Source organism: Engraulis encrasicolus, chromosome 1, assembly GCF_034702125.1.
Source record: "Engraulis encrasicolus isolate BLACKSEA-1 chromosome 1, IST_EnEncr_1.0, whole genome shotgun sequence".
Taxonomy (NCBI): Eukaryota; Metazoa; Chordata; class Actinopteri; order Clupeiformes; family Engraulidae; genus Engraulis; species Engraulis encrasicolus.
The window spans coordinates 46,505,204-46,531,107 of NC_085857.1; the positions used below are offsets into that span (position 1 = coordinate 46,505,204).

Consider the following 25,904-nt stretch of genomic DNA (forward strand, 5'->3'; position numbering starts at 1 on the left):
ACATTTTTATAGATCAACAACAGTCAGTTTTCACAATGAGCAATGCAAGTGTAACGCAAGTAACAAGTAAACGCCTCCTATGCAGCACACCGTGGGGAGGGTCACCAAAGTTTACAATGGTAAAATTATGGGTCCCTTAAGAAGAAAAACGTTGGGAACCACTGATGGATGTACTGTAGGTGAATTTCTGGAGACAGGTAGGTAAAAAAAGCCAAATAGATTTGTTTTTTTTATTCTTAAATACAAAATGTATACTATCTTATAATCAACATTGATGCGTGCAGTTTAAAAAAAATCCAATTTGTCATACATATTCATAGTCACTTAATATTTTTGATTTTACAATGTAATTTCATGCGCTGTGCATCTCATACATACACAAAATGTACATATCTTCAACGCCGTTTCAAATGAAACAATATACGGTATATTGTACATTTTCCGACGTTACAGACTAGACTACAAGAAGGGGTGTAAAATATCACAATCACTTAAAAACAAAAAGGCAGGACAGTCCTCTTTGGCTTTGCCACTAAAAAATGAGAAGGTTGTTTTGTATTGAGAGGATGTTAGAAACAATTAAAAAAAAAAAAAGTGTCCTCGTATTTTATGTTGTGTGTACGTGCATGTGTGCACATTCTGCGTGACTCTGTCTGTATTTGTGTGCACTATGAGCATGACTCCCAGATTTCCCAGGGCTCTGGAGTGTCACTTTGGATTAAGACTGCACTTTCCCAAATAGCCATCCTCTACTCATCACTACTCCCAGTACACTCTAGGTCACAGGCGAAACACTGATGGACAAGGGACTGCTGCCGCAGCTAGACAGCAGTGACAGAGTCGTAGTGTTTACTGTGTCCCACAGAACATTTGTTAGTCAAGGGTGGTTAGCCGGTATCAGAGACATGTGACTATTATCATCAGATTATTATCATGGCGAATTAATAGTACTTATTATCATGGTGAGGGCACATCACTATCAAGTATGGAGGCATACTGACATGGGTGTATGATCTTTAAAAAAAGGAATAGTTTTCAGCCCGTTTACATACAAACAGGTGTTTTTTTTAATAAACAGAGACCTTTTCCACCATTTAGGCCTTCAATTTACACAAAAAACAGAGGTGTTTCCTCTACCAACTATTCTTTCTTATACCTATTTCTAAAAACTAAAATATTAAGGTTTTAACATTATTTTGTAAAGGTTAACGCTATTTCGTAAAATGGATGAAAGAAAAAACCCATTTATCAAAGCGTTCCGCTATGTGTAGACAAGGTGTTCAATTTGAACAGCGAGAAGTTCACTCATCACTTTGGTTATGTTATGAGACAGTCTATTTCAGATGACAACTGATTGAATCCCCTTAAAAGAAGTTTGAAAACGTGTCTGCACTACATTCCGATGCAGAATTCTCCATTACGTCACAGCATTCCTCAATAGTACAATTACAGTACACAGATAGTGACAGCTAACCTATAAGAATATGCAACATGGTCCATGGAGTGTTATTAAAAATCTGAACACCGCTCAGCACAGAATCTTCGTGATGGTTCCTCGCACCAAAAGTACGTGTTACTAAGTACGGACCCCACTTTGAGAATCATTTGTCTCTGAGCACAAAACCTGAATCCAGACCATATGATAAAATTGAGCTTATAACAGAGCTTTCGGTTCATTCATGTTGGTCTGTCTTCCTCCCACGCTAGTGTCTTGTTTTAGGTTAGATTTTAGGTTTTGGGCTTTTTTAGATTCAAGCCAGCCGTGTCTGGACTGTGTAGGCAGACTGTGGCAACCGAGGTGACATCACAGATGGAAGTGTTACAGCCTCTAAAGATGAAGCGCAGAGAAGATGATGCCGCCTCCATCCATACGGGTGCCACACTGGGTGATTGCATGGCAGCCTCAATGACATTAGCTGCTATTAGGGCTCTGAAATCACACCCGTCAACCGGCCAAATGCTGGTGAAATTTCATCTTGTCTGGTAGAAAAAAACATCTTACCAGTCACTTTGATCCATTAGTGAGTGTGTGCTTGGCTAGTAAGATTAACATATACACACCAGTGTTGATATTGTAGCTACTAAACAAGCTAGTAGCTGGTAGTTCAAGATTTTTCAGCAAGTGGGGGTTGGAGTATCTTGATGATGGGCAGTCATGGGTGAGCGGCTAGGGCGTCAGACTTGCATCCCAGAGGTTGCCAGTTCGACTCCCGACCCGCCAGGTTGGTGGGGGGAGTAATCAACCAGTGCTCTCCCCCATCCTCCTCCATGACTGAGGTACCCTGAGCATGGTACCGTCCCACCGCATTGCTCCCCATGGGGCGCCACTGAGGGCTGCCCCCTTGCACGGGTGAGGCATAAATGCAATTTTGTTGTGTGCAGTGTGCAGTGTTCACTTGTGTGCTGTGGAGTGCTGTGTCACAATGACAATGGGATTTGGAGTTTCCCAATGGGCTTTCACTTTTTTCACCTTATGATGCCACCTCCATACGGATGCTGCCCCGGGATGCTGCCTTTAGGACTGCCCCTGCACAGAGGTAACGTTGCAGATGCAAAGATGAACCTGAGTAGAGCAGCTGGGTGAAGGTGGAGTGGAAGGTGTGTAGGTGGACCAGAGTTAGAAACAGACTCCAGACAATATGATAGAAATTGAGCCAATAGTTTGAGCTTGAGCTACTAGCTTGAGCGCTCAGTTCATTTGTTAGTCCATCTCCACCTGTGTTGGTGTAGTATTTATTAGGTTTTAGGTTTTGGGCCTTTTTAGGTTCAACCCAGCCAGGTCTGGACTGCGCTGTGCTGTCTGACCTCGGCTACCGAGGTAACGTTGCAGATGGAGGCATTGGAGACTGCAAAGATAAACCTGAGAGCTGGATAGAGCGGCTGGGTGAAGGTGGAATGGAAGGTGTGCAGGTGGATGAGCTCCTCCTCCTCTCCTTCTTCTCCTCCTCATCCTCCTCTTCAGATGATGTAGAAGAAAAGTCTGCCCACTGGCCAGCCCAGCTAGTCAGAGTATTTAAGAAACAGACAGCGCACTGAAGTCAATACCTGAATCCAGGCTTTTAGGACATTCATAAGTCACTCTTCCTCCCATGCCAGTGTGTGTTTTGTCAGGAAAGGTATTAGGTTTTGGGCTTTTTTTTGTTCGAGCCAGCCGGGTCTGGACTGTGATGTCTGACCTCGGCTACCGAGGTAACGTCGCAGATGGAAGCGTTGGAGCCTGCGAAGATAAACCTGAAAGCTGGGTAGAGCGGCTGGGTGAAGGTGGAATGAAAGGTGTGCAGGTGGATGAGCTCCTCCTCTCCTACTCCTCCTCCTTCTTCTTCTTCTTCTCCTCCTCCTCCTCCTCTTCTGGACACGATGTAGAAGGACAACCTGCATTGGACATCAGTATGAGAGTTAGTGACTAACTCAGACATAGGCGTGCATGTAGGCTTAGTGATTTAGTCACACACACACACACACACACACACACACACACACACACACACACACACACACACACACACACACACGCACGCACGCACGCACGCACACACACACACACACACACACACACACACACACACACACACACACACACACACACACCTGCCAGCAGGCCAGTCCAGGTACACGGCTATGCGGCAGACATCAGGCACAGGAGCGGGGATATTCGTTCGACGTTTGTTATGCCTGGCTGTGTACCTGCAGTGAAGAAAAGAAATATTAGATTACATAGGGAGGCCCTGCCGTGGCTAACCGGTAGGGCACTCGCCTGCCATGCGGCTGACCCGGGTTCCATTCCCGGGCCCGGGTCCTTTGCCGACCCCTCCCCGTCTCTCTCCCAATTCGCTTCCTGTCCACCTCTCACACTGTCCTATCATATAAAGTCGAAAAAAACTAAAAAAAGATTATGTATGGATTTTCACAATGTTTTTTATATCTTTAGTTTTTTGACATTATGTTTTATTATTATGCATTTAGTGTGGACAGACAACAGGTTGGAGAGAGACATCATGGGAAGGATAGGGAAATTACCCGGGTCCCTGGCGTAACATTATAGTGCCTTAGGCGTTTGAGCCATGGCCAAGGCTATGGGGATAGCTGGCCCTGCTGTGGCCAACCGGTAGGGCACTCGTCTGCCATGTGGCTGAACCGGTTTCGATTCCCGGCCCGGGTCCTTTGCCGACCCCTCCCCATCTCTCTCCCTATTCGCTTCCTGTCCACCTCTCACACTGTCCTATCAAATAATGTTAAAAAAAATCTTCAAAAAAAATAAGGATAGGTTTTCCCCAGATGTCTGGCCAGACTCCTGAAGACCACATTACCAACATTTGTCTCACTGGCCCCAATTTGTTTTATTGTTTCATTGCCTTTTTAAAAACAAATGTACTTATTGCTGTAACAGACCCTACTGGTTCAACAACAGCGCTTGTTTAAACATGTCTTGATGTGTTTACTGTAAATTATTATTATTATTAATTGTTATGTTTTGCCCGCCGTGTATTTATTTATTTGTGAATATGTTTGTACTTCGTATAACTCAGACATGACTGAGCCGATTTTTATGAAATTTAGTAGGATGATTGGTCATGACCCAAGGAATAATCCATTACTTTTTGGGAGTGATTGGGTAAAAGGTCAAAGGTCAAGGTCAAGGTCACGAAAAGGTCAAAAACGTAAATTGAGCCGATTTTTATGAAATTTAGTGGGATGATTGGTCATGACCCAAGGAACAATCGATTACTTTTTGGGAGTGATTGGGTCAAAGCTCAAGGTCAAGGTCACGAAAAGGTCAAAAACGTTTTTTCTTTGCCAAGCACTATATGCCAGAACAATGTGTGCATGCTGAATTGAATAAGAGGTCAAGACTGGGCCAAAAATGTAATATTACGATATTCCGGTCCGATTTAAATGAAACTAACACCAAAATTTGGAGAATGTTATGCCCCACACTCTGAAGATGGCCAGAAAAAAATAAGTGGCGTAGGCGAAGGTTTGCGCTCTACCGAGTGCCCGTTCTAGTTAATTACGTTAATAAATTACTCTGAATCTGAGATAGTATCTGAGGTATCTGAAGAAATCTGTATCTATTCTGTACCTGAGGTATTTAATACAAACACTTCACCACATACCTATGACCGTAGCAGGCCAGGCTCCACGACCAGCTGTTGTATCCAATCTTCTTATCTTCTCTGCCACCACTGCCACCACCATCACTGTTGCCGCCACCTCTGCCCCCACCATCTCTATCCCCGCTGTGTCTGGCACTACCACCACCATCCCCACCGGAGCCACTGATAGCACCATCGTCATCGTCATCACTGCTGCTGGCACCGTCACCGTCACAGGCACCAGAGTTGGCAATACTGGCACTGGCAACATCACTGATGCCACCCCTGATGCCAATTTTGTCACCACTGTTTCCAGTGGTACAGCTGCCAATGCCACCACTGCTGGCAGTGCTGCTGCTGCTATGACTGGCATCGCCACTGCTGCTGCTATGACAAACCCCAGCCCTGCCAGCATCAACATCGCTAATGCCACCAATATCACCACCCTCGTCCATGTTGCTGCTGTGGGGCATCTGATGTGAGGCCCCAGGATCCCCAATGCCACTAACATTGCCACCAACGTCACCACTGGCACTGCTGTCGGGTGTTCTGTAGGAGGTTCCATCATCGCCACTGTCACTAATATCACCACCACCACCGGCGCTGCTGCTGTTGGGGATTCGGTAGGAGGCCCCGATGACGATGCCGTACCAGCCCCCTCTCTCCACCTCCCAGTAGGCGCGCCGGCACTGCGGCTCTCGGCAGAACACCTGCCAGGTGTCACACCTGAGGGCGTGGTCTGAGTAGGACTGCTCGCGCATGTTGCACGACACATCTGTGGACGACACAACGTATAGAATTAACACTGAAAATGTTCCACTGACCAAAAAAATCATTATGATGATGAGGATGACCATTACTATTATTATTATTATTATTATTATTATTATTATTATTATTATTATTATTATTATTATTATTATTATTATTATCATCATTATTATTATTATTATTATCATTATAATAATACATACCCTTCAGGTTCTCAGAGACAGACAGTTTCCTATGTGCTGTGTTAATGTCCAGGGTCAAATCACACGCATCTGTGGACATAAAATAAAAAACAAATCGCAAGTTGTTTATATAAATTCTTATTTTTGTTATCAGTTGTAGTAGTACTACTTGTAGTAGTAATAGTAGTAGTAGTAGTAGTAGTAGTAGTAGTAGTAGCAGGGGTGATAGTGAAACAAAATCCTGAGCCTGAGCTTTTCCCCCTGCTCTAACGCCGACGACAAGATACTGCATAGTGACGTAACGTAGGCCTATTTTGACACAATATTCAAACATTTAATAGCCTGTGTATGACCGTTATTCAAGCCTGATAGTAGAAGAAAACCCTGAACCTGTAACACTTTCTGAGATAAGAATAACCTAATGGCTAATTATCATCAATGTTTTTATTTTTGCAAACTCTGTCAAGCCTGAAATCAGGCATGGAGCCTGAATACTATCAGCCCTGTAGTAGTAGCAGTAGTGGCAGTTGTTGTTAGGGCTGCACAATTAATCGAAAAATAATCAAAATCGTGATAAAATAGTGAAATCGAATTTATGATTTTAATCGTGATTTAATCGTGGCAATAGTGACCTACTTTTGAGAGCGTCCTTGAAGCCAGAACATACTGACAGGCTGGTGTTTCTGGCCAGAAATCTGTCCACTTCAGTTTCATGCTTTTGCCTTTACATAATTATTACAATTCATTTTATTTTGCTCATCCCGTATGTAATTCATTCTTGGTTATATTTCATCTTGTTATAATTTCCAAAAAAATCTGCAAAAATCAATAATCGTGATTAATAATCGTGATTATGATTTTGACCAAAATAATCGTGATTTTGATTTTTTCTATAATCGTGCAGCCCTAGTTGTTGTAGTACATTTAGTAATTGTAGTAGTAGTAGATACATACATTTCTGCAGTCCGGATCTCAAGCGGCATGGGGCACTGTGCTCAACACTGTGGACATATACCGTTAAACAAAAGATCAAGTCAGCAAACACAGCTGTCATCAAACCTGAGTCCTCCATGTAACACTACAGTACCCAGGGCCGTAAACAGACATTTTCAAATACAGAGGTCAAATACTGCGTGCTGTACTGTTCTGTACATACTGTACATTTAGAATGCTTCAAACACTCCAGTCAAACTCTTAAGTATGTTTACATTAATCACTGCCTTGAGAATAAATGGGGGTAGTGTATACAGACTGAATTTACCATTGTTGATCATATGTCGATTTCCATCATAGATACATTTTAAATTACTGAAAAAAAAATACGGAGGACATGACCTCTGTGTCAATGGTAGTTACGGCCATGACAGTACCATAGCCGCTTGAGCCACAGCCAAGGCCTAGACACACCTAGATATGCACGCTTGTAAACACCCCCGTCTGGGCAGCTCTGTCTGCGTGCTCCTCAATCTCTGATTGTTGGAAACGGCTGTCATTCAAAAAGTAAGCTCACATATTTGGCTTAGCATCTTGACCCTCCTAACATCACATTTTAAACGTTTAACCCATGTACAATTGTACACCCCTCCCCCCCTGCCCACACACGCACATTCCTCTTTCTGTCTCCCTCTTTGTAACCACCAGCCCCACCTCAACCCAATCCTCCAAAGACCTACCTGATGGTCAGAGGGCTAGAAGCAGAGGTGGCATGGGCTGTCGTCATAGAAAGCAACTCGGTTGCCGTGGTGTCGCCGGGGTGGTTGTAGCTGAGGTCCAGGTGCTGCAAGTGGGCGGGGTTTGAGCGCAGCGCTTTAGCCAATGACGAGCAGCCTTCCTCAGCAATCTGACAGCCAACCAGCCTGGGGTTGTATACAGAAGAAGAAGAAGAGGAAGAAGAAGAAGAAGAAGAAGAAGAAGAAGAAGAAGAAGAAGAAGAAGAAGAAGAAGAAGAAGAAGAAGAAGAAGAAGAAGAAGAAGAAGAAGAAGAAGAAGAAGAAGAAGCGCAATAATCATAATAATAGTTAAATTGAGGGAGGGGGTTGGAATGCATCGCTCTAGCTAATGACAAACCGTCTCCCTTGACCAGGATGTGGAAGATGATAACGGAGGCAATAATATAAAAGTAAACTTAATTTTCATACTATTTTTATGCACTATTTAGGGTGTAGGGGTGTGGTTAAGAAGACGAGGGGGTTGGACTGCAGCACTCTAACCGATGACAAGCAGCCCTTCCTCATGATCAGACAGCCAACAAATCTGAGGATGCATACTGTACATGGCAATAATATTAATCAAATCATTAATTATTAATTATATTCATAAATAATGAAGTAGGGGGGGAGGTTGAGCACATCAAACTGAGGTTGCATAAATAATGCATTAATGAAATATAAATAATCATGCAAATAAAGTAAATAAATAAATAAATAAATATATGGATATGGAGTGAAAGACATACAAATTGAAGAATATAATAGATAAGCAGGAGGGGGTAAGCATCTGCGAGAGCCTTAGGAAGTTAGGGTGCGCCGGCATGGGGGGAGAGAGGGAAGAAGAGGCAGCGCAGCCCCGCACCCCCACCTCCGCGCACCCCCCTGTACTAAGAAGTAAAATGGACTAATACCCCCAGAGCATTAAGAACCACCCCTTCTAAGCAGTATCCTTCTCAGCCCCAATGCGGCCTTGAACCCCTGTTGAGAAACACTAATGTAAACACTTCACAATTTGGAATTAAATGAATGCACAATATAAACTCTTTAATAATGTAAACTATTTAATTCTGAATTATTAATTCTGAATTAAAAATATCATATAAACAGGGCCAATGTCTCATTTGTGACATTTGTGACACAACAGCACACCACGGCACACAGTGCCGTCCACACAACACAAGACCATTACATTTTTCCCTGCTCCAGCCAGATGGCGTAAGGGGATCTAGCTCGACAGGCTTCCCAGGGGAGGAGCAGTGTGTTGGGGATGGTATGGTACCATGTAAAGGGTAGGCCTATTTCAGCCACAGGGGAGGATGGGGGAAAGCGCTGGTCACCCACCCACACGTCAACCCACCCATCAGGGTTTCCGCCACGAGGCTTCATAGTTAGGGTGGACACCTACAGTATACACCGTCTTGTTGTATGAAACACTGCATAAGCTACTAATATTTGGCAGGTTTCAAAAAGCGCATTTCATTTTCCAGTTGCAGAAAATAGCCAGAAGCAGCACCCTAGGGATGGTATGGTACCATGTTCCTGGTAGGGCTATTTCAGCCACAGGGGAGGATGGGGGAAAACGCTGGACATTCACACCCACCTACCTGTCCACCCAGCAATCAGGGCTGCCCCCATGAGGCTTCATAGTTAAGGCGGACATTTAGACAGCAAACACCTACCTTCTGTGTGAAATAATGTATACGCTCCTCGTTTTTGGGAGGTTTCATATCTTTCATTTCCAAATTGCCCAAAATAGCCGGGAACAGTGCCTTGGGGATGCATGGTACCAGGGAAAACACTGGTCATTCACTGAACCTCAAACCCACCCACTTGTCAGGGTTGTGTCTTAGTGCTTCATTGTTAGGGTGGACACCTACGGTATTGGCCTTCTTGCTGTATGAAACTTGCCTGATTATCATAGACTTGCAATCGCGCCGAAGGTGTTGTTGCGTCACTAGGAGGGCACAGCCTGGCTAGTATCCCCATGGTATCTCATTCACAGGGGAGGATGGGGCAAAACGCTGGCCATTCACTGTCCCTCTAACCCAGTGGTTCTCAAAGTGTGGTCCGGGGACCACTGGTGGTCCGCGACAGAGCTCAGGTGGTCCGCGAGTGGATTTCTACTTTTCCAAGACGAGCTAGAAGTAGGCTATATTTGTAACACAATTACAAAGTTAAACACATGGAAAGTCTTATTTTCACCACAATAATACAGGCTTGTAAATGTAAATAAAAAGTAAGTGATCTGCATTGAAAAGTAGCCGTGTCAAATTAACACCCCTCAAATGTCAATTGAGTTGACAGGTGGTCCCTGAACACTTTTTGGGGGACAAAGTGGTCCTCGGTCTGAAAAAGTTTGAGAAACACTGCTCTAACCCACCCACGACAAGGTTTTTCTTAGTGTCTCATTGTTAGGGTGGACACCTACTGTATACATCTTCTTTCTATGTGAAACACTGGATAAGCTGCTAATCTTTGGGAGGTTTTACACAGTATATTTCATTTTCAAATAGCCATAAATAGTCAGAAGCGGTGCCTTGGGGATGGTATGGTACCATGCTCAGGGTATCTCAGCCACAGGGTAGGATGAGGGAAAAAAGGCCTAGAGGCATTCACTCCCACCCACCTACCCATCCCCCGAGGCTTCGTAGTGAAGGCGGACACCTGGACAGCAAACACCTTATTGGATGACGAAACATTGTATAAATAAGCACTACGATTCTTTTTTATTTATCTTCTCTTTAGATAGTAACCTACTACCCATATTTTTTTCTTCCTCTTTCTCTTTCTATTTCTCCAGCATATTGCATGAGGACTGTGCAGAGCCGGCGCGCCCAATACGCTCACTACGCTCGCAGCGTAAGGCCTCGCGCGACCCGTTACGTTACTGACGTTGACAGTTAAAAAAAAAAAAAAAGCCGCGAACTGATTTCATTGTTTATTATTGATTCCGTCACACAAAACGTGAAACGTCCAACATGAAACGACATTTTCCCTGCGGAAACGACAAAAAGAAAAAGAAAATTCATGACAATGAGCGACGAGAACAGCAGTCAGGTAGGCAACGTAACTCGGGGTAGGGTAGGGTAGGCAACCATCAATGTAGGCAACGTAACTCCCTCAGGTAGACAACGTATGCTTCCACTCATTGTGATCCTTCTTCTGTGGCCCAGCCACTATGGACCTTACACATCTAAGAATCCTGGTCCTAACCTACGTTGACCTTATGACTCTACATTCTCTGTCTATCTCTTCTTCCTCTGCCTTCTTGCTTTTTCTGCCTCTCCTCTATACCTCTCCTTTTAAATCTATCTCTAACAATGTTTTTTCCCATTTGTTAAGCACTTTGAGTTACATGCCTTGTATGACACAGTGCTATACAAATACAATTATTATTATTATTATTATTATTATTATTATTATTAAAATTTCGTATGGAGCAGAAGTGTCAATGGGCCTTTGTATTGCACAACAATGCCGTGTTAAAAAGTGCCCAGGTCTTCGATACAGTCACATGTTGTAAAAATGGGCATTCACGTTTTAGTTGTTTTAAAAGGTAGAAGTTGTTGAGAACCACAAGCTGAGTAGCGTTTCGTTTAGCCTTTGCAATTAGTTCAACTGAATCAACACAGGTAGCCTAGGCTAGAGAGAATGTGAGAGGAAAGGGTGGTGTTGTCAACGTTTTACTGTTGTTTCGAAAGGTGTACTAGTTGAATCATAATCTGACGAGCCGTTCGTTTAGCCCATGAAACGTCAGTGCAGTCGAAGCAACGAAGGAAGGAGTGTGAGAGAAGCGGTGCCCTTTCTGTGTGTGTGCCGGTGTGTATGTGAGTTTGAGCGCGCGCTGTTGTATGCGTGGCTGCCTCTCGATTGTTTAGAAACAAATATCAACATACACAGACATTGATTTTGGTTATGACAGGCGCTTAAGATTTTTGATAAGACGTCCGTGCAGTCTAAGCAATGGAGGAGGAGGGAGTGAGGGAGAGGGAGAAGGAGTGCCGTGCGTGACTGTGTGTGTGTGTGTGTGTGTGTGTGTGGGGGGGGGTGATAACTATAGCAAGGGGGCGCGGCTTGCTTGGATAGACCTTTGGCGAATGACTGAAACTTGTGACGAAGGTGAATCCCAATAAATAGTGAACACAACATTATTCACAATAATGTGTGATAACATTCATAATAACACATGTTATATAGCTAAATAATTTATTTTACATATGAGTTTCTTATCATAGGCCTATTCATTTATTTTTTAAAAACGTTTTAGACCAGATTACTAAAGGCAAGCTACTAGGGGGCAGGCTATAAAATATGGTAATTTTAAATTCAAACAATTTGATGGAGCTAAATTAATTGAAGCCTTAGTTATATTTTACAGGCGCTATGCTTAAGTTTCTGACCAGCTCAGACTCCAGTCAGTCAGCCAGTGGAGGGCCAGCACAATGTTCAGGTAGTAGGCCTACACAGATGAGCCAGGTACACCTGCAGCTGATGAGGTAGTTGCATGTTCAGTACAGCCACCGTTGTCTACATGTTCACAATCTGTTATGACATTATTGATGTTTTTGTCTCAAGAGCGCAGAAAGGGAGACTTTTTAATTAAGCTTGATTTGAGTCAAATTTTGTGTCTGTGGTTCGCGTTTTGCGGTGGGGGTGGGGGTGTAGGTGGGGGGGGGGTTGCGCGCTTTATGAGGGCCTCTTGGCATATTTTTGCCTAGGGCCCCATGGAGGTCAGAACCGGCTCTGGGACTGTGTATCGTAATGTGCTGTTTAATTATGTTTGATTGATATGAATGTTTGCTTTATTTATCAGGAGGTTTTGATATGATATTTCATTTCAAAATGCACAACATGCACTTTGATACCAGGTAAAGGCCTTCCACCTACACAACCAACCCATAACCAACCGATCTTCACTAACAGGGGAACACACAGATACCTGTCAGGGTCGTGGATCGAACCGGTAACCCTCGGGAGAGGTTGGAGGTCACAATGAAGGTCATGATAAGATGGGTTTAAGCTTCCTCGGTCGATTTCCCCTTTTCACATCCTATTGTCGTGCAGCCCCACCTGCCTTCACCTACTGTCAAGCTTCATTGATCTCCTCCTCTATTGGATATTGGCAAGGTCATAGGGAGACCTTCTTCTACTAAGAGCGTAACTGGTCTGACTGTTTGAGTTGACTTGGGCCTTTATAATTCTCTCCATAATACTGTATTCCCATATATCAATATGCTGACAAAATATGAATGCAAATGTGAATCAATAATGATCATTTAAATTAACGACTGCAGTGTGTGTGTGTGTGTGTGTGTGTGTGTGTGTGTGTGTGTGTGTGTGTGTGTGTGTGTGTGTGTGTGTGTGTGTGTGTGTGTGTGTGTGTGTGTGTGTGTGTGTGTGGAGGGGGGAGGGGGTGGGGTCTTTGCATTGGGGGGAAACATTTCAGATGACTTAGTCCCGAGACCGACCAAGACTGTCAGCCACCCTGAATGAAAGAGTAATTAAGTCACTATTTTGTGAAGTCACTATTCACTATTGAGTTGATTCAGTGAGAGGACAGAATGTAAGTTTAATGTACGAATAACAAGAACGTACATGAGTTTCTGGAGTTTACACTGCGGACTGCCGAGTGCATTGGAAAGATGTTTAGCTCCAGCGTCTTTCAGGTTGTTGTCTGTTAGGTCCAGCTCCCTCAGGGCAGAACTGGGGCACCTGAGGGCAGAGCTGAGGCCTCGACACCCTACCTCCGCCACACCACAACCCGCCAACCTGAGGAAGACAGGAACAATGGTTTAAAGGCACACTTTCTAATTGTTTTCAGCTCATTAATAACCTTAATAGATCAACTGATGTTAAAATGAGTCAACAGTTGGCGAATGAAGACTGTTGATGGCACAGGGTATTGTATACACATTAAAAAACAGCAAGAGTCTTCACAGCCTGTCAAATTGTAGAGAATGAGTATGCTGCCTCAGTCAGACCACAGCCCGACAACCTGAGGAGAACACACACCACACAGATCTTGGCAATGCCCACTCCAGCTCCCCGCCCACCATCTGTGATTGGTCAGAAAATGTGGGAAATCTGTGTTTGATGTTTGGTGTTGTTGACACAATTGTGCTGCAGATCCAATCGTCCCAGCCTCCAAAATGTAGTCACTTCATGTACAGTAGATGTACCTATTTTAAAGGTGCACTGTGTAATATTTTTAGTAGTTCATTTACAGAATTCACGCCGCCCATTCACAAATGTTACCTTTTTAACAAATACTTACCACCATCATTAAATTCTAATTCTTCATTATGACTGGGAAATTGCATTTTACACACATGAAAAGGGGGATCTTCTCCATGGTCCACCATTTTGAGTTTCCAGAAATAGACATTTTAAGCTGCTAAACTTTTCGTCCTTTGGTCATACTACTAAATATTGGTTAATTATTAATTAATATTCATGAAAAGATCAAATTTGGCAATAGGCAGCACAGTTTCAATGAGCAATATAGTTGCAATACCTACTCTGGCCACATCCTACACAGTGCACCTTTAAAGTAAAGTGTTACCACATACAGTAGGAGTTGGTGCAAATATGCGTAGCTGTTCAAATTGCTATACAGTATAACTATGTGTTAATAATAAGGGTTTGTGACTTGCACAAACTGTATAATAGCTCCTAACCTGAGAGTGTGGAGTGTGCAGTGGCGGCTCTTCAAGGCTTTGCAGATCTGCATCACACCAGAGTCTTCCAGCTGGTTGTGGCTCAGGTCCAGCTCTCTGAGGTGGCTGTGAGGACACTGAAGCGCAGCACTCAGACTCTCACAGGAGCTCTGAGTGACCTTGCAATCCGGGATCCTTGAGAGAGACATACATCCAGTCACAGTGTATGGGCCATAGCTGACTTCATTTATGAATGGTAACTGTTTTGATTTTATTACATTACATAAAATTTAGCAGATGCTTTTAACCAAAGTGATTTACAAAGACGATAAGCAGGCATGTACAGAGTGTGGTGTCAATAAAGATTACAGCAGTATACAAGTAATGAAGAACAGATAGAGAGTAGTAAATAAAGTAGGGCCTACTAGTAAATAAATAGTGGAGGACCTATTGAGTGTAGAGCAAGTTAGTGCCAAGGAATAGAGATGAGTAGAGTTCTGTAGCATAATTCTGTAGCATTATGGGGCTACAGCAAAATACACTATAGACATTTAGGCCTCTAGTAGTAACTAAATCCATTGTGTCATGTAGTGTATTGTCAAAATAAGTTTTGGAATTCGGTATTGCCCATCCCTGGCTCTGGCTACCAACCCATCTATCTTCTAGATATATCTAAGTCCCATTTCCTTGCTCCAGTAATCCCATACCTCTGCAATAAAAGTTCCTTTTCCTTGCGTCAGTGTATGCTGTCTGTTGTGAGGCCTACTTCTCCTGTTATCTCACGCAGTAAAAGTCCTGTTTGCTTATGTCAGTGTCTGCAGTCTGCAATGCGAACTCAAGCCATATTTCACAGTTATCTCATGTGTGACAAAGGTCGTCCCGCACAATCTACCACTCTTGAACTTGCAACCTCACAGCAACCCTCCAGCATGGGAGCACAGGTGCAAATACAAACGCACTGAGCCAAAGCTCTAGGCTGCTAGAGGCTCAGAGGCATTGAAGTTTACTAACTTTATAACACCCAGCCAGAGATGGTATCTAACTAGCGACCATCTCTGGCCCAGCTCGGCAAGTTGGCATCTGTTGTATATGCAATTCATATACAATGCAATACATATGCATACACCCCTATTCTCCAGTTATCTCATGTATAAGCTGTAAAAGTCCCTGTTGCTTACGTACGTCAGTGTCTGCAGTTTGCAGTGTGGACTCAGGAGGGCAGCGAAGAGTGTGGCGGCACCTGCGTCCCCCAGGTCATTTCTGCCGAGGTGCAGCTCCACCAGGGGGCAGTCAAGAGACTGCAGAGCAGAGGCGATGGTCTCGCAAGATACCGCATTCAGGTTACATGCTGAAAACCTGTAGTGTAGAGTAGGGTAGAGTGGAGTGGAGTAGATTAGGGGAGAGAGCAAAGGTAATGACCTTACAAGATACAGTACCTCATTCAGGTTACACGCTGAGAGCCTGGACAGGTAGGATATAGTTGTGTAGAGATACTGCATTCATCTCATTATTGAAGTTTTTTTAAAACCATGGTCGCGGAAGATACGTCATCTCGGTTACATGGTGAAAACCTGCAAGTAGATAAGACTGGAGTAGGGTAGAGTAAAGTAGATTAGAGTATGCTAGAGAAAATAGGCAATGATCTCGCAACACACCTCATTGAGGGACCTACATAAATCTCTAGCCTAGCGGCGCCAGATCATACATCCCTGCTTGCAAGCATTTAATAATGAACTGGAGAGTGTAGACCTCTGCCAAGGGAGATGTTTGATAGAACATTTGACTATGTTACACCCCACCTTCCAGTCTTTCTGCCTTGTTTTTGTGCAGTTAGAAACTGGAATGTCAAAATTCTCCCTGTCCCACAATGGTGAAGAATATATTTTTTTTTAATCCTGAATCCAGATCGTGATAGGCATCACCACTAAAATGTTATCCCTTGTTCCATTTAACCACTCCACACATTTTTCATCGAAATCCGTGCATGACTTTTTGAGTTATCCTGCTGACAAGCAAACAGGCAAACAAACAAACAAACAAACCAACGCGACCGAAAACACAACCTCCTTAGCGGAGGTCACAATGAGAAGAATGGAACTCACAGTGCCTTTCTGCAGCACCTGACTGCCGGGACCAGCCTCCTCCTGGCCTCGTCGGTTTGGGTCTTGTACTTCCTCAGGTCCAGCTCGTCCAACACCTATAATAATGGAAATGTAATTTACATGTACAGTAGATTATATAGATTACATTAAGATTGTATGTACAAACTAGATTACTGCAGATTAAATAAAAAGGAATATCTGTGTTTGGCGGGTTGTGCGTGCGCACCTGTGTGTGTGTGTGTGTGTGTGTGTGTGTGTGTGTGTGTGTGTGTGTGTGTGTGTGTGTGTGTGTGTGTGTGTGTGTGCGTGCGCGCACTGGCACACATGTGTGCGTGTGTGTCATTGTCTGCATGATTATGAGTGTGTGTGTGTGTGTGTTTACGTATGAGTGTGTGTGTGTGACACAGCTCAAGCTCATACAGCACCTCCTCAGACATCAGCAGCACATAGGCCAGCGAAGAGCAGAACGATGGAGACAGATCCCTCCGGATGAACGAGGAGGAAGATGAGGGCGATGAAGAGGACCCGCTGCCTGTCTCTGCAACGAGCTGAAGGTACTGCTGGATGTCCCGATGCATGGTGCGGTCGTTCATCTCCAGCAAGCAGTGGAACAGGTTGATGCACCTGTATAATGACAATAATGATAGTAATAATAATAATCATCATCATTATACTCATTGAGAAAAAACGTTGCTATTGTATGACTACACAACTATGACATTACACAGTTTTTAGTAATACATTATATGACTTTGCCATGATATTGAACAGTGACTTTATAGCAAATTATTTGGTATTACTGCTTACCTCTCCGGTGACAGGGACAACCCCTTGCCCCGGTAGTCCTTGATGTACTGCACCATGTTGTCCACCGTCTCCGCCGTGCCATGCGGCGGCTGCAGCGGATTGGCCAGAAGGCCCTTCAGCAGGTGCTGATTGGACGGGAGGGTGAGGCCAAGCAGGAAGCGCAGGAAGAGGTCCAGGTGGCCGTTCCTACTGTTCAGGGCCGTGTACAGGGCCTCTATCAACAGGCGCTCCAGGGTCATATCACCTTCATATCAGCCAAATCAATCAAAGTGTCTTTACTATTTCAAACACATTGTTATGATAATGATTATTCAATCAATACTATTACAACTACTACTTCTTCTACTACTAATAGTAGTACTACCACAAGTACTACTACTACTACTACTACTACTACTACTACTAATAATAATACTACTAATAATAATAATAATAATGAGAATAATACTTTCAGGTCCCTCTTAATGGACTACTTCAACAGACATCCCAGGCTCACCTCACAATAAATCCTAAAAGTTAGAAAAATTTAAATATAATGAAAACAAATGTTAACTAGACTGCCTGTGCAGTCGCCTTCGACTGCTTAAGGTATATCCCCGAAACGCGACGCTTCCAGTCCCCCATCATTCCTACCACTCCCGTCCACCATTTCGTAAACGTATATGATACATACAGACGTGACATGACGTGCATAGGCTTAAAACCAAACGACTATTGTGAAAATGAAGCAAAAAATGGGGCAAATGGTAATACTGTTTTAATGGTTCAGTGGATATACCATATTAGGTACAGTGTAATAACCAGTGTAACAATATTTAATACAATGTAATTTTTTTACTTACATCATGTGTTTGTGCGTAAGTGGTATTACATGGTATTGCATATTGTTACACTGGTATTACACTATATTACATGGTATTGCATACTGTTACACTCGTTATTACACTGTACCTGATATTGCATATCGTTACACTGGTATTACACTAGTATTACATGGTATTAAATATTGTTACATTGGTTATTACACTGTACCTAATATGGTAGATTCACTGAAATGGTGAACCATTAAAATAAGGTGTTAACATGCAAATCAATCCACCCAGTCAGAAGTTATGGGCCAAATGAAAATTCTGCCATTTTGAAAGTGTTGTCTTCCAAACTCGAATCAGTTCATGAACCTACCCTAGAGCATTCACACACAAAATCTGGGACAAATCCATCCACCCAGTCAGTAGTTATGGGCCAAACAATAATTCGGCCATCTTGAATTCAGCCATCTTGAAAGTGTTGACCTCCAAACTCGAATCAGTTCATGAACCTACCCTAGAGCATTCACACACCAAATCTGGGACAAATCCATCCACCCGGTCAGAAGTTATGGGCCAAACAAAAATTCGGCCATCTTGAATTCAGCCATCTTGAAAGTGTTGACCTCCCAACTCGAAGCAGTTCATGAACCTACCCTAGAGCATTCACACACCAAATCTGGGACAAATCCATCCACCCGGTCAGAAGTTATAGACCAAACAAAAATTCGGCCATCTTGAATTCAGCCATCTTGAAAGTGTTGACCTCCCAACTCGAAGCAGTTCATGAACCTACCCTAGAGCATTCACACACCAAATCTGGGACAAATCCATCCACCCGGTCAGAAGTTATGGACCAAACAAAAATTCGGCCATCTTGAATTCAGCCATCTTGAAAGTGTTGACCTCCAAAGTCGAATCAGTTCATGAACCTGCCCTAGAGCATTCACCCAAAAAATCTGGGACAAATCCAAACATCCGTTCAAAAGTTATCGCGTTAACACGAAAGACCTTACGCGGCGGCGGACGCGGCGGCGGACGTGGCGGCGGACGCGGACGCGGCGGCGGACGCGCGGCGGCGGACGCGGCGGCGGCGGAAGCGGACGCGGCGGCGGCGGCGGACGCGGCGGCGGCGCACACAAAACCATTACATCCCCGACGCTCCGCGTTTCGGGGATATAATAAGGAATTTAAAAAAATGGTAATGATCATAATTTGCAGTATTTTGTACACTATAACTTACAAAGTAAGCTACTTTAGTCACAAAACCTCTACAAATAGGTCAAACTCAGATAGCACTACATCTTTAAAACAAGCCATGATTTGGGCAGTTACAATTTCCACAAGAAGCTAGTTCCAGCCTTTGGCATCTAAATGTGATATACTGTAATGTCATCACATACAGTGTCATATTCAGCTTCTTCCTCTTCATTCAGCACCAACATCAAGATCCTCTGAATGTAATACAATGTCATATGCAGCCCTAGCCTGGGACATCCCATGCTGCTTTACACAATCGTTACAATCTGAAAGACAGCATGGAGTCTACCAGAGTACCAGATCATGGTCCCAGTCTCTCTCCAATCAGAGAGCAGGGAGGTGTGGAAAGGCGATGACTGCAGTTTGTTTGAATAGATACAACTGACACGATTGGCTATGGCCACCTATGTCAAACGATACTACTGTAGGGGATACTACCTACTGTACGGGATTTATAGTAGGCAATCCCATACAATTGCATAGCCCTAGGAATCACCTTTGGGTCTCTTTGACCTTCGTTTGCTGATGAGAGGCTTCAGTTCCTCAAGGTTCCCGTCTGCGTAGGCCACAAGGGCGTGAAATGCAGCCAGGAACTCCTGGACACTCAGGTGCACGAAGCAGAAGACCTTTGGAGAGGGAGAAAGATGCAGGGATGTGAGGAAGATGGTGCCATGAGAGAGAGAGAGCGAGAGAGAGAGAGAGAGAGAGAGAGAGAGAGAGAGAGAGAGAGAGAGAGAGAGAGAGAGAGAGACAGAGACAGAGAGAGAGAGAGAGAGAGAGAGAGAGAGAGAGAGAGAGAGAGCGAGAGAGAGAGAGAGAGAGAGAGATAGTGCAGCCCCCCACCCACGCCCTGTCGGCACATTTCCACTAAGGTGCAGAGTATGAAATATGTGTCCATTTTATGCAATCTATGTATGCGTGTGTGTGTGTGTGTGTGTGTGTGTTTATGTGTGTGTGTGTGTGTGTGTGTGTGTGTGTGTGTGTGTGTGGATGTGTGTGTGTGTGCGCGTGCGTGCGTGCGTGTGTGTGTGTGTGTGTGTGTGTGTGTGTGTGTGTGTATTTGTATGTGTGTGTGGATGTGTCTGTTTCTGTGTGTGTGTGCGTGTGTGTTCTTCTCAGGCTGCACTAACCTTTTGCTGAAAGAAGACCGACTCCTCCTGGAAGATTTGGGTGCACATGCCCGAGTACACAGAGGCATCCTCCGCATCGATGCCACACTCTCTCAGGTCGTCTTTGGAGAATATGACGTTCTCCTTCAGTGATAGGGAATCAATGACAATTGTCAAAGTCAAAGTGAATGTCAATGTCCATTTACATTTGAAATGACTTAAAAACAGCATTTGTCCCAGTTGCAGTTGAACCAAAAAAAACAAATCAAACGACAACAAAGCATAAACAAGGATCAAGGACAGTATATCAGTGTCTGTGAGAAACATCAGTATCTGTGATTTAGTTTGAAGACAGCGTGCAATTGGGAGTCCCAGAGTTACCTGCGTGTGAGTGTGTTTCTGTGTGTTTGTGTGTGCGCGTGCATGCGTGCGTGCGTGCGTGCGTGTAGGATGTCCATATGCAGCAAGGGTGAATGCAGTACTACATTCACTTCACCATCACCCTCTTTGTTCCGATTATGCTTACTCTTCTGCTTGTTTTTTTTTCCCATTTAGTTAGTTTTTATTTATTTATTTTAAAGGCACTCTTACACTGCCATCCAATAAAACATCTTCTTAAATCATTTAATTTTATAAAATAAAAAAACCTAAATTATGTGTGCGCACACGTCTTCACCTTCATGGTCTGCCTGAAGGCCAACTGGGCCAGCTTTAGCACTGTGTCTCTGTGTGACAGCAGCAGTCCCTTGCGGTCCGTCGGGCCGTGCCCCCGCTGGTACTTCTGGTCACTAATGCTGGTCTGGATGAGCAGGAAGTGGACGTACATCTGGGTGAGAGTCTTGGGGATCTCACCGTCATCGCCACCTAGAGGATGGCCATAATGCAACAAATATAATGTCAACTGCACTGTAAAAAATAGCTGTTAATTTACTGCAATTCTGCAACAGCATTCTACTGTTTTTCGAAAAAACAGACAACTACTGTGAAAATATTACTTTGAGTCACATATTGAGCATAAACAGTAAGTACTGCACAATAGCAGTATTCGCCGTTGTGGAAAAAACTAGAGATGCACCGGATCCTGATTTTTAGGATCCTGCCGGATACCAGATCCACTGCTTAAGATCCTGCCGGATCCGGAACCGGATACCGGATCCTACAAAAGGGTTGAATTATATAGTCTACTCGCACACGTGGGCCCTTTTTATTACGTTGGCGCAAACTATTTTTTAGACTCATTGGCTTATCGCCACACTGCCTGCAATAGCCGCTTCCAAAGGGATCTCACTCCATGCAGTGATTGGGGTTGTGAAAGACTGAAAAGCCTAGGCTAGACATGCACCAGACCCTGATTTTTAGGTAACATGCCGGATACCAGATCCACTGCTTAAGATCCTGCCGGACCCGGATCCTGTGAAAAACTCTATTATCCTGACGGATCCGGAACCGGAACCGGATCCGGTGCATCTCTAGAAAATAACAAGTTATTTTAGGCAGCACCATTGAAACCCATTCATCCTCCACTTGTCCGTGATCACCATCAAACTTCAATACCACCTGAAGAACTGAAGTCATTCTGACTGGTTAAAGATTATCTGATACTATCAAGCATGATGAAACAATTTCTAAGGAAACTACAATACTTAAAAAGTGCTTGATGCAGCAAAGTGTGAGTAGCACATGCATTTTGATAGTGATGAAAGTGTGAATGGCTGAAACATTTTAAGAACTTGTAACACTCTTGCAACAAGCAGCCCCATCTAAACCAATCTGCTAATCAGTGCCTGGCCTCACCTGAGTAGGGCTGTTATGCCATTATTCAATTACGGGCGTCACCTGCCAAGGGCCTGATGACTCTGGTCACATGGTACTCTTGCACCTGTATATAAATCTGGACTATCAACACTTCAGTTGCTTGTCTGCCTGCTGGCTGGCCTGCATGGCACAGCATAGCACGTGTTTGCCTACAAGCTTGCCTACAAGCGTGCTTACATGCTTGCACACTTTCCTCTTTGTGAAAGCTTGCTGTATGTGGCATCATTTGTGGCATTGCTGCAAATTAGGCATTGCTTTGAGAGCTAGCTTGTAGTGCTGCTTGTTTGCTGTGCTACTTGGTGCAAAATAATTTTTTAAAGACTGACCAATGTTATATTCATCATTGGCTCATCAAGAGATACAGTAAAAAGCCCACCTTGTACACTATCATTGTAACATAGCACTGCGTACTCTGAAATGTTATTCATGCCCATACTTTCAAAGGACCACCGCAAACCATTTTCTCAATACAGCATAGCGCCATAGTATCATGCTCAAGGCACTCCAGTCATGGTGAACGATGGGAGGGTGGGGTGGTAACATGGCCAGTGTACCACAGTTATGGAGAATGATGGGTGGGGTGGGAAGTTGCCATGGCCATATTCATGAATACAACTATGACCCAGTATTTGCCTGTCATCACACAGTACAATTCAACTTTTTAACTGAAATGTACTGTTATTTAACTTATACTACTGCATAAATATTGTAGAGCACCTTTAGTTTAACAATACTAATACCGTGAACGTTCTGTAGAGTACTGTAATTTAACAATTCAATTGCTGCTGAAAAAATGTTATATACTGTGATACATTAAACAGCAATGAGCTGTATTTGATTTTTGGTGTGAAATAACAGTAGAATTACAGGTAAATATAATTGCCAGTAACTGCCGTTATTTTGCAGGGAAATTTTCTTAGAGTGTGGGGATAAAGGGGTCGGTTGCATAAGGCTCAGAGAAAAAGGGAACCCAAACTTGGGTTTTCATTGTATGTATTGTATGCCCTTTCAGCAGGCATAAATGGTGTGCAAATACACCAAAATTATATATTATATTATATTATATTATTATATATTATAGAGGCATAGACAGGGCCTTCGATATGACAGTGTGACTGACAGGAAGCGAGTGGGAGAGAGAGGCGGTGTAATAGTAGGTGCTATAGAAGTTTGATTGATAGCTAAGGCTGTTTTTTAAACAAATTACTATAACAGTAGTCGTCTTTTGAGGGCTGTTAATTGTCTAATTCCTACCATCGCTGCACTGTTGTTGTCTTAAGTAACACATCACTGAAAACGGTTATCGGTTAATAGCGAACATGTCTTTCAACATCCTACTTCCTACCATTGTCCTCTCTGTCGTTGCTTTCTGTCCACTTCAGACTAACCAACATACAGGCATACTACAACAGTAATGATAGTGACCTTGTTTTAAGGGATTTATTATCATAACTCTTACCATCGCCGTCTCTGTCATTGTTTTCTGTTTGCCTCAGAATCTTCTGGAAGACGGTGGCAGTGATCCAGCAGAACACTGGAATGTGGCACATGACCTGGAGGCTTCTAGAAGCCCTGATATGCGCTAGCATCTTCTCAGCCTGATTGGGCTCCACACACCTCTTCCTGAAATACACACATTACACCTTGCTGATGGTTTTTTTTTAAGATTTTAAGGGATTTGTATGCCTTAATTTGATAGGAAAGTGAGAAATGATTACAAGAAGTGAATGGGAGAGAGATGGGGAAGATTTCTTCCTACTGGTCAGGAGGATTTCAATCTCCAATGCTGTGTTTTGGTTATCCAACCTTCTTCACAGAAAAAACGTATATGTACCTGAAGATGGTTGTATGACCATAACGTATTGTTATTGATTTTTTTTGCTTGTGGAACGGTGGGATTATTTTTTACTTTTGAATGATATACGTAACCTCTTACTGCAGATGGGGTCGCCGGCGGGCCTTTTCACAATTTGCTGAAAATACTCAACTACATCATATCAACATTGCTATGACAGCACCGAGAGCAGATTAAGACATAGCCATTACAATTTTGGTGACAGTGAGGTTATAACATATAGGCTCTGCACTAAGGGGCAAAGGAATTGAAAATTCAACATTCAACAAATGCACCTGAATATTAACATTGCAATTAAATGAAATTGATTAAAATAATAAGAATTAACCCCTTAGGGCAGAGCCTATGTTATAACTTTATATTGACTTTATAATAACTTTATACTGTCACCAAAATTGTAATGGCTATGTCTTAATTTGTTACTAAAGGCTATCAGTAATGTCATAGCAATGTTGCTATGATGTAGTTGAGTATTTCCAGCAAATAGTGAATAGGCCCGCCGGCGACCCCATCTGCACTAAGAGGCTACAATCTTAATCTACCTGAAGTACTCCTCCTTCTGTGCCTCGGTGAAGCCCCGCACCTCCGTCCTCTGATGGACATACTTGGAAGGTATCAACCCCCCCGCTGCCGGTCTCGTGGTGATCCACACCAGAGCGGACGAGAGCAGGTTTCCCTGGACGACGTTCGTTATCAGGGCGTCCACCGACGACACTCTGTTAGTGTCGAAGAACACTTCGTTGTCCGTAAAGTTCAGTGGCAGCCGGCTTTCGTCCAGGCCGTCGAATATCAACACTGTCCGATCGCTGTCGAAGTACTCTTCCGGATTGGCCAGACATTTCAGCTCCGGGTGGAACCCAAGCAGGAGTGTCTGGAGGCTGTGCTCATCTTTGACGGAATTCAGCACGCGAAAAGGGAACACGAACATGAATCGGACGCGCTGGTTGGCTGTTCCCTCCGCCCAATCGAGAACAAACTTTTGTATGGAGACGGTTTTCCCGATGCCCGCCACTCCCTTGGTCAGCACTAGCCGAATTCGACCTCCCTGCTCTTCTCCTGGCAGAGGTTTGAAGATGTCGTTGCAGTCGATTTGGGTGTCCCTCGGCGACTGCTTCTTGAATGCTGTCTCGAGCTGCCAGACTTCGTGTTCCTCGTCCGCGGCCTCTCCGTCCCCCTCTGTGATGTAGAGGTCGGTGTAGATGTTATCAAGCAGTTTTTTGTTCTCTTTGATTTCGATGCCTTCGAATACGCACTCGAAGCGCTCCTTCATCTTGGCTTTATGGTCCTTGATGACTTTCCGTAGACCTGGATCATCTAAAAGGCAAAGAAATAAACTTCATAACACTTATCTTATGCGCATCAGTATTTGATGAGTTCTCTCCGATATCCAGTTTTGGGTAGGGTGTGCATATCCAAAGTTGCCAGACAAAAGTGTCAGACAGTTGAAGAAGGTAGGTCTGCACATTAGCTCCAAAAAATAAAATGTATTATTTAAAAAGCAACGCTTGGTTCACCCTGGATCTGGATGCCGGATGAAGATCCAGGGTGATCAAAACGTTGCTTTTTAAATAATAAAGTTTCGTTTTTTGAGTGATTGGCAGTGTGCAGACCTACCTTCTTCAATTGTCTCCGAAATCTAACAGACCTTGCCTCACAAAGTAAAGTTGTAATTTTAGGGTTCCTTAGGACATCCCGTAGACTTGATTCATCTAAAAAAGGGAGATACAACTCACCCTGTT

The 25,904-nt window shown here is 43.7% G+C and overlaps 1 protein-coding gene across 2 annotated transcripts in view; it reads right to left on the bottom strand.

The window, feature by feature from the left end:
• LOC134453232 (NACHT, LRR and PYD domains-containing protein 12-like) overlaps window positions 1-25,904 on the bottom strand; it is a 26,252-nt gene continuing 348 nt past the window's right edge. The window contains exons 2-19 of one of the 2 annotated variants that reach the window (XM_063204072.1): window positions 25,899-25,904; window positions 24,708-25,479; window positions 23,770-23,933; window positions 21,172-21,359; window positions 20,517-20,639; window positions 19,883-20,012; window positions 17,321-17,564; window positions 16,939-17,137; window positions 16,514-16,608; window positions 15,594-15,767; window positions 14,433-14,606; window positions 13,351-13,524; window positions 7,720-7,902; window positions 7,001-7,047; window positions 6,068-6,136; window positions 5,115-5,868; window positions 3,589-3,684; window positions 1-3,372 (exon numbers count right to left, since the gene is read on the bottom strand). The exon at window positions 25,899-25,904 is cut by the window's right edge and continues 21 nt beyond it. In XM_063204072.1, coding sequence (XP_063060142.1) covers window positions 3,120-3,372; window positions 3,589-3,684; window positions 5,115-5,868; window positions 6,068-6,136; window positions 7,001-7,047; window positions 7,720-7,902; window positions 13,351-13,524; window positions 14,433-14,606; window positions 15,594-15,767; window positions 16,514-16,608; window positions 16,939-17,137; window positions 17,321-17,564; window positions 19,883-20,012; window positions 20,517-20,639; window positions 21,172-21,359; window positions 23,770-23,933; window positions 24,708-25,479; window positions 25,899-25,904 — 3,845 coding nt within the window. In that variant the 3' untranslated portion in view covers window positions 1-3,119. Of the gene's footprint in view, window positions 3,373-3,588; window positions 3,685-5,114; window positions 5,869-6,067; window positions 6,137-7,000; window positions 7,048-7,719; window positions 7,903-13,350; window positions 13,525-14,432; window positions 14,607-15,593; window positions 15,768-16,513; window positions 16,609-16,938; window positions 17,138-17,320; window positions 17,565-19,882; window positions 20,013-20,516; window positions 20,640-21,171; window positions 21,360-23,769; window positions 23,934-24,707; window positions 25,480-25,779 lie in introns of both variants that reach the window. The other variant, XM_063204083.1, reaches the window with a different exon arrangement.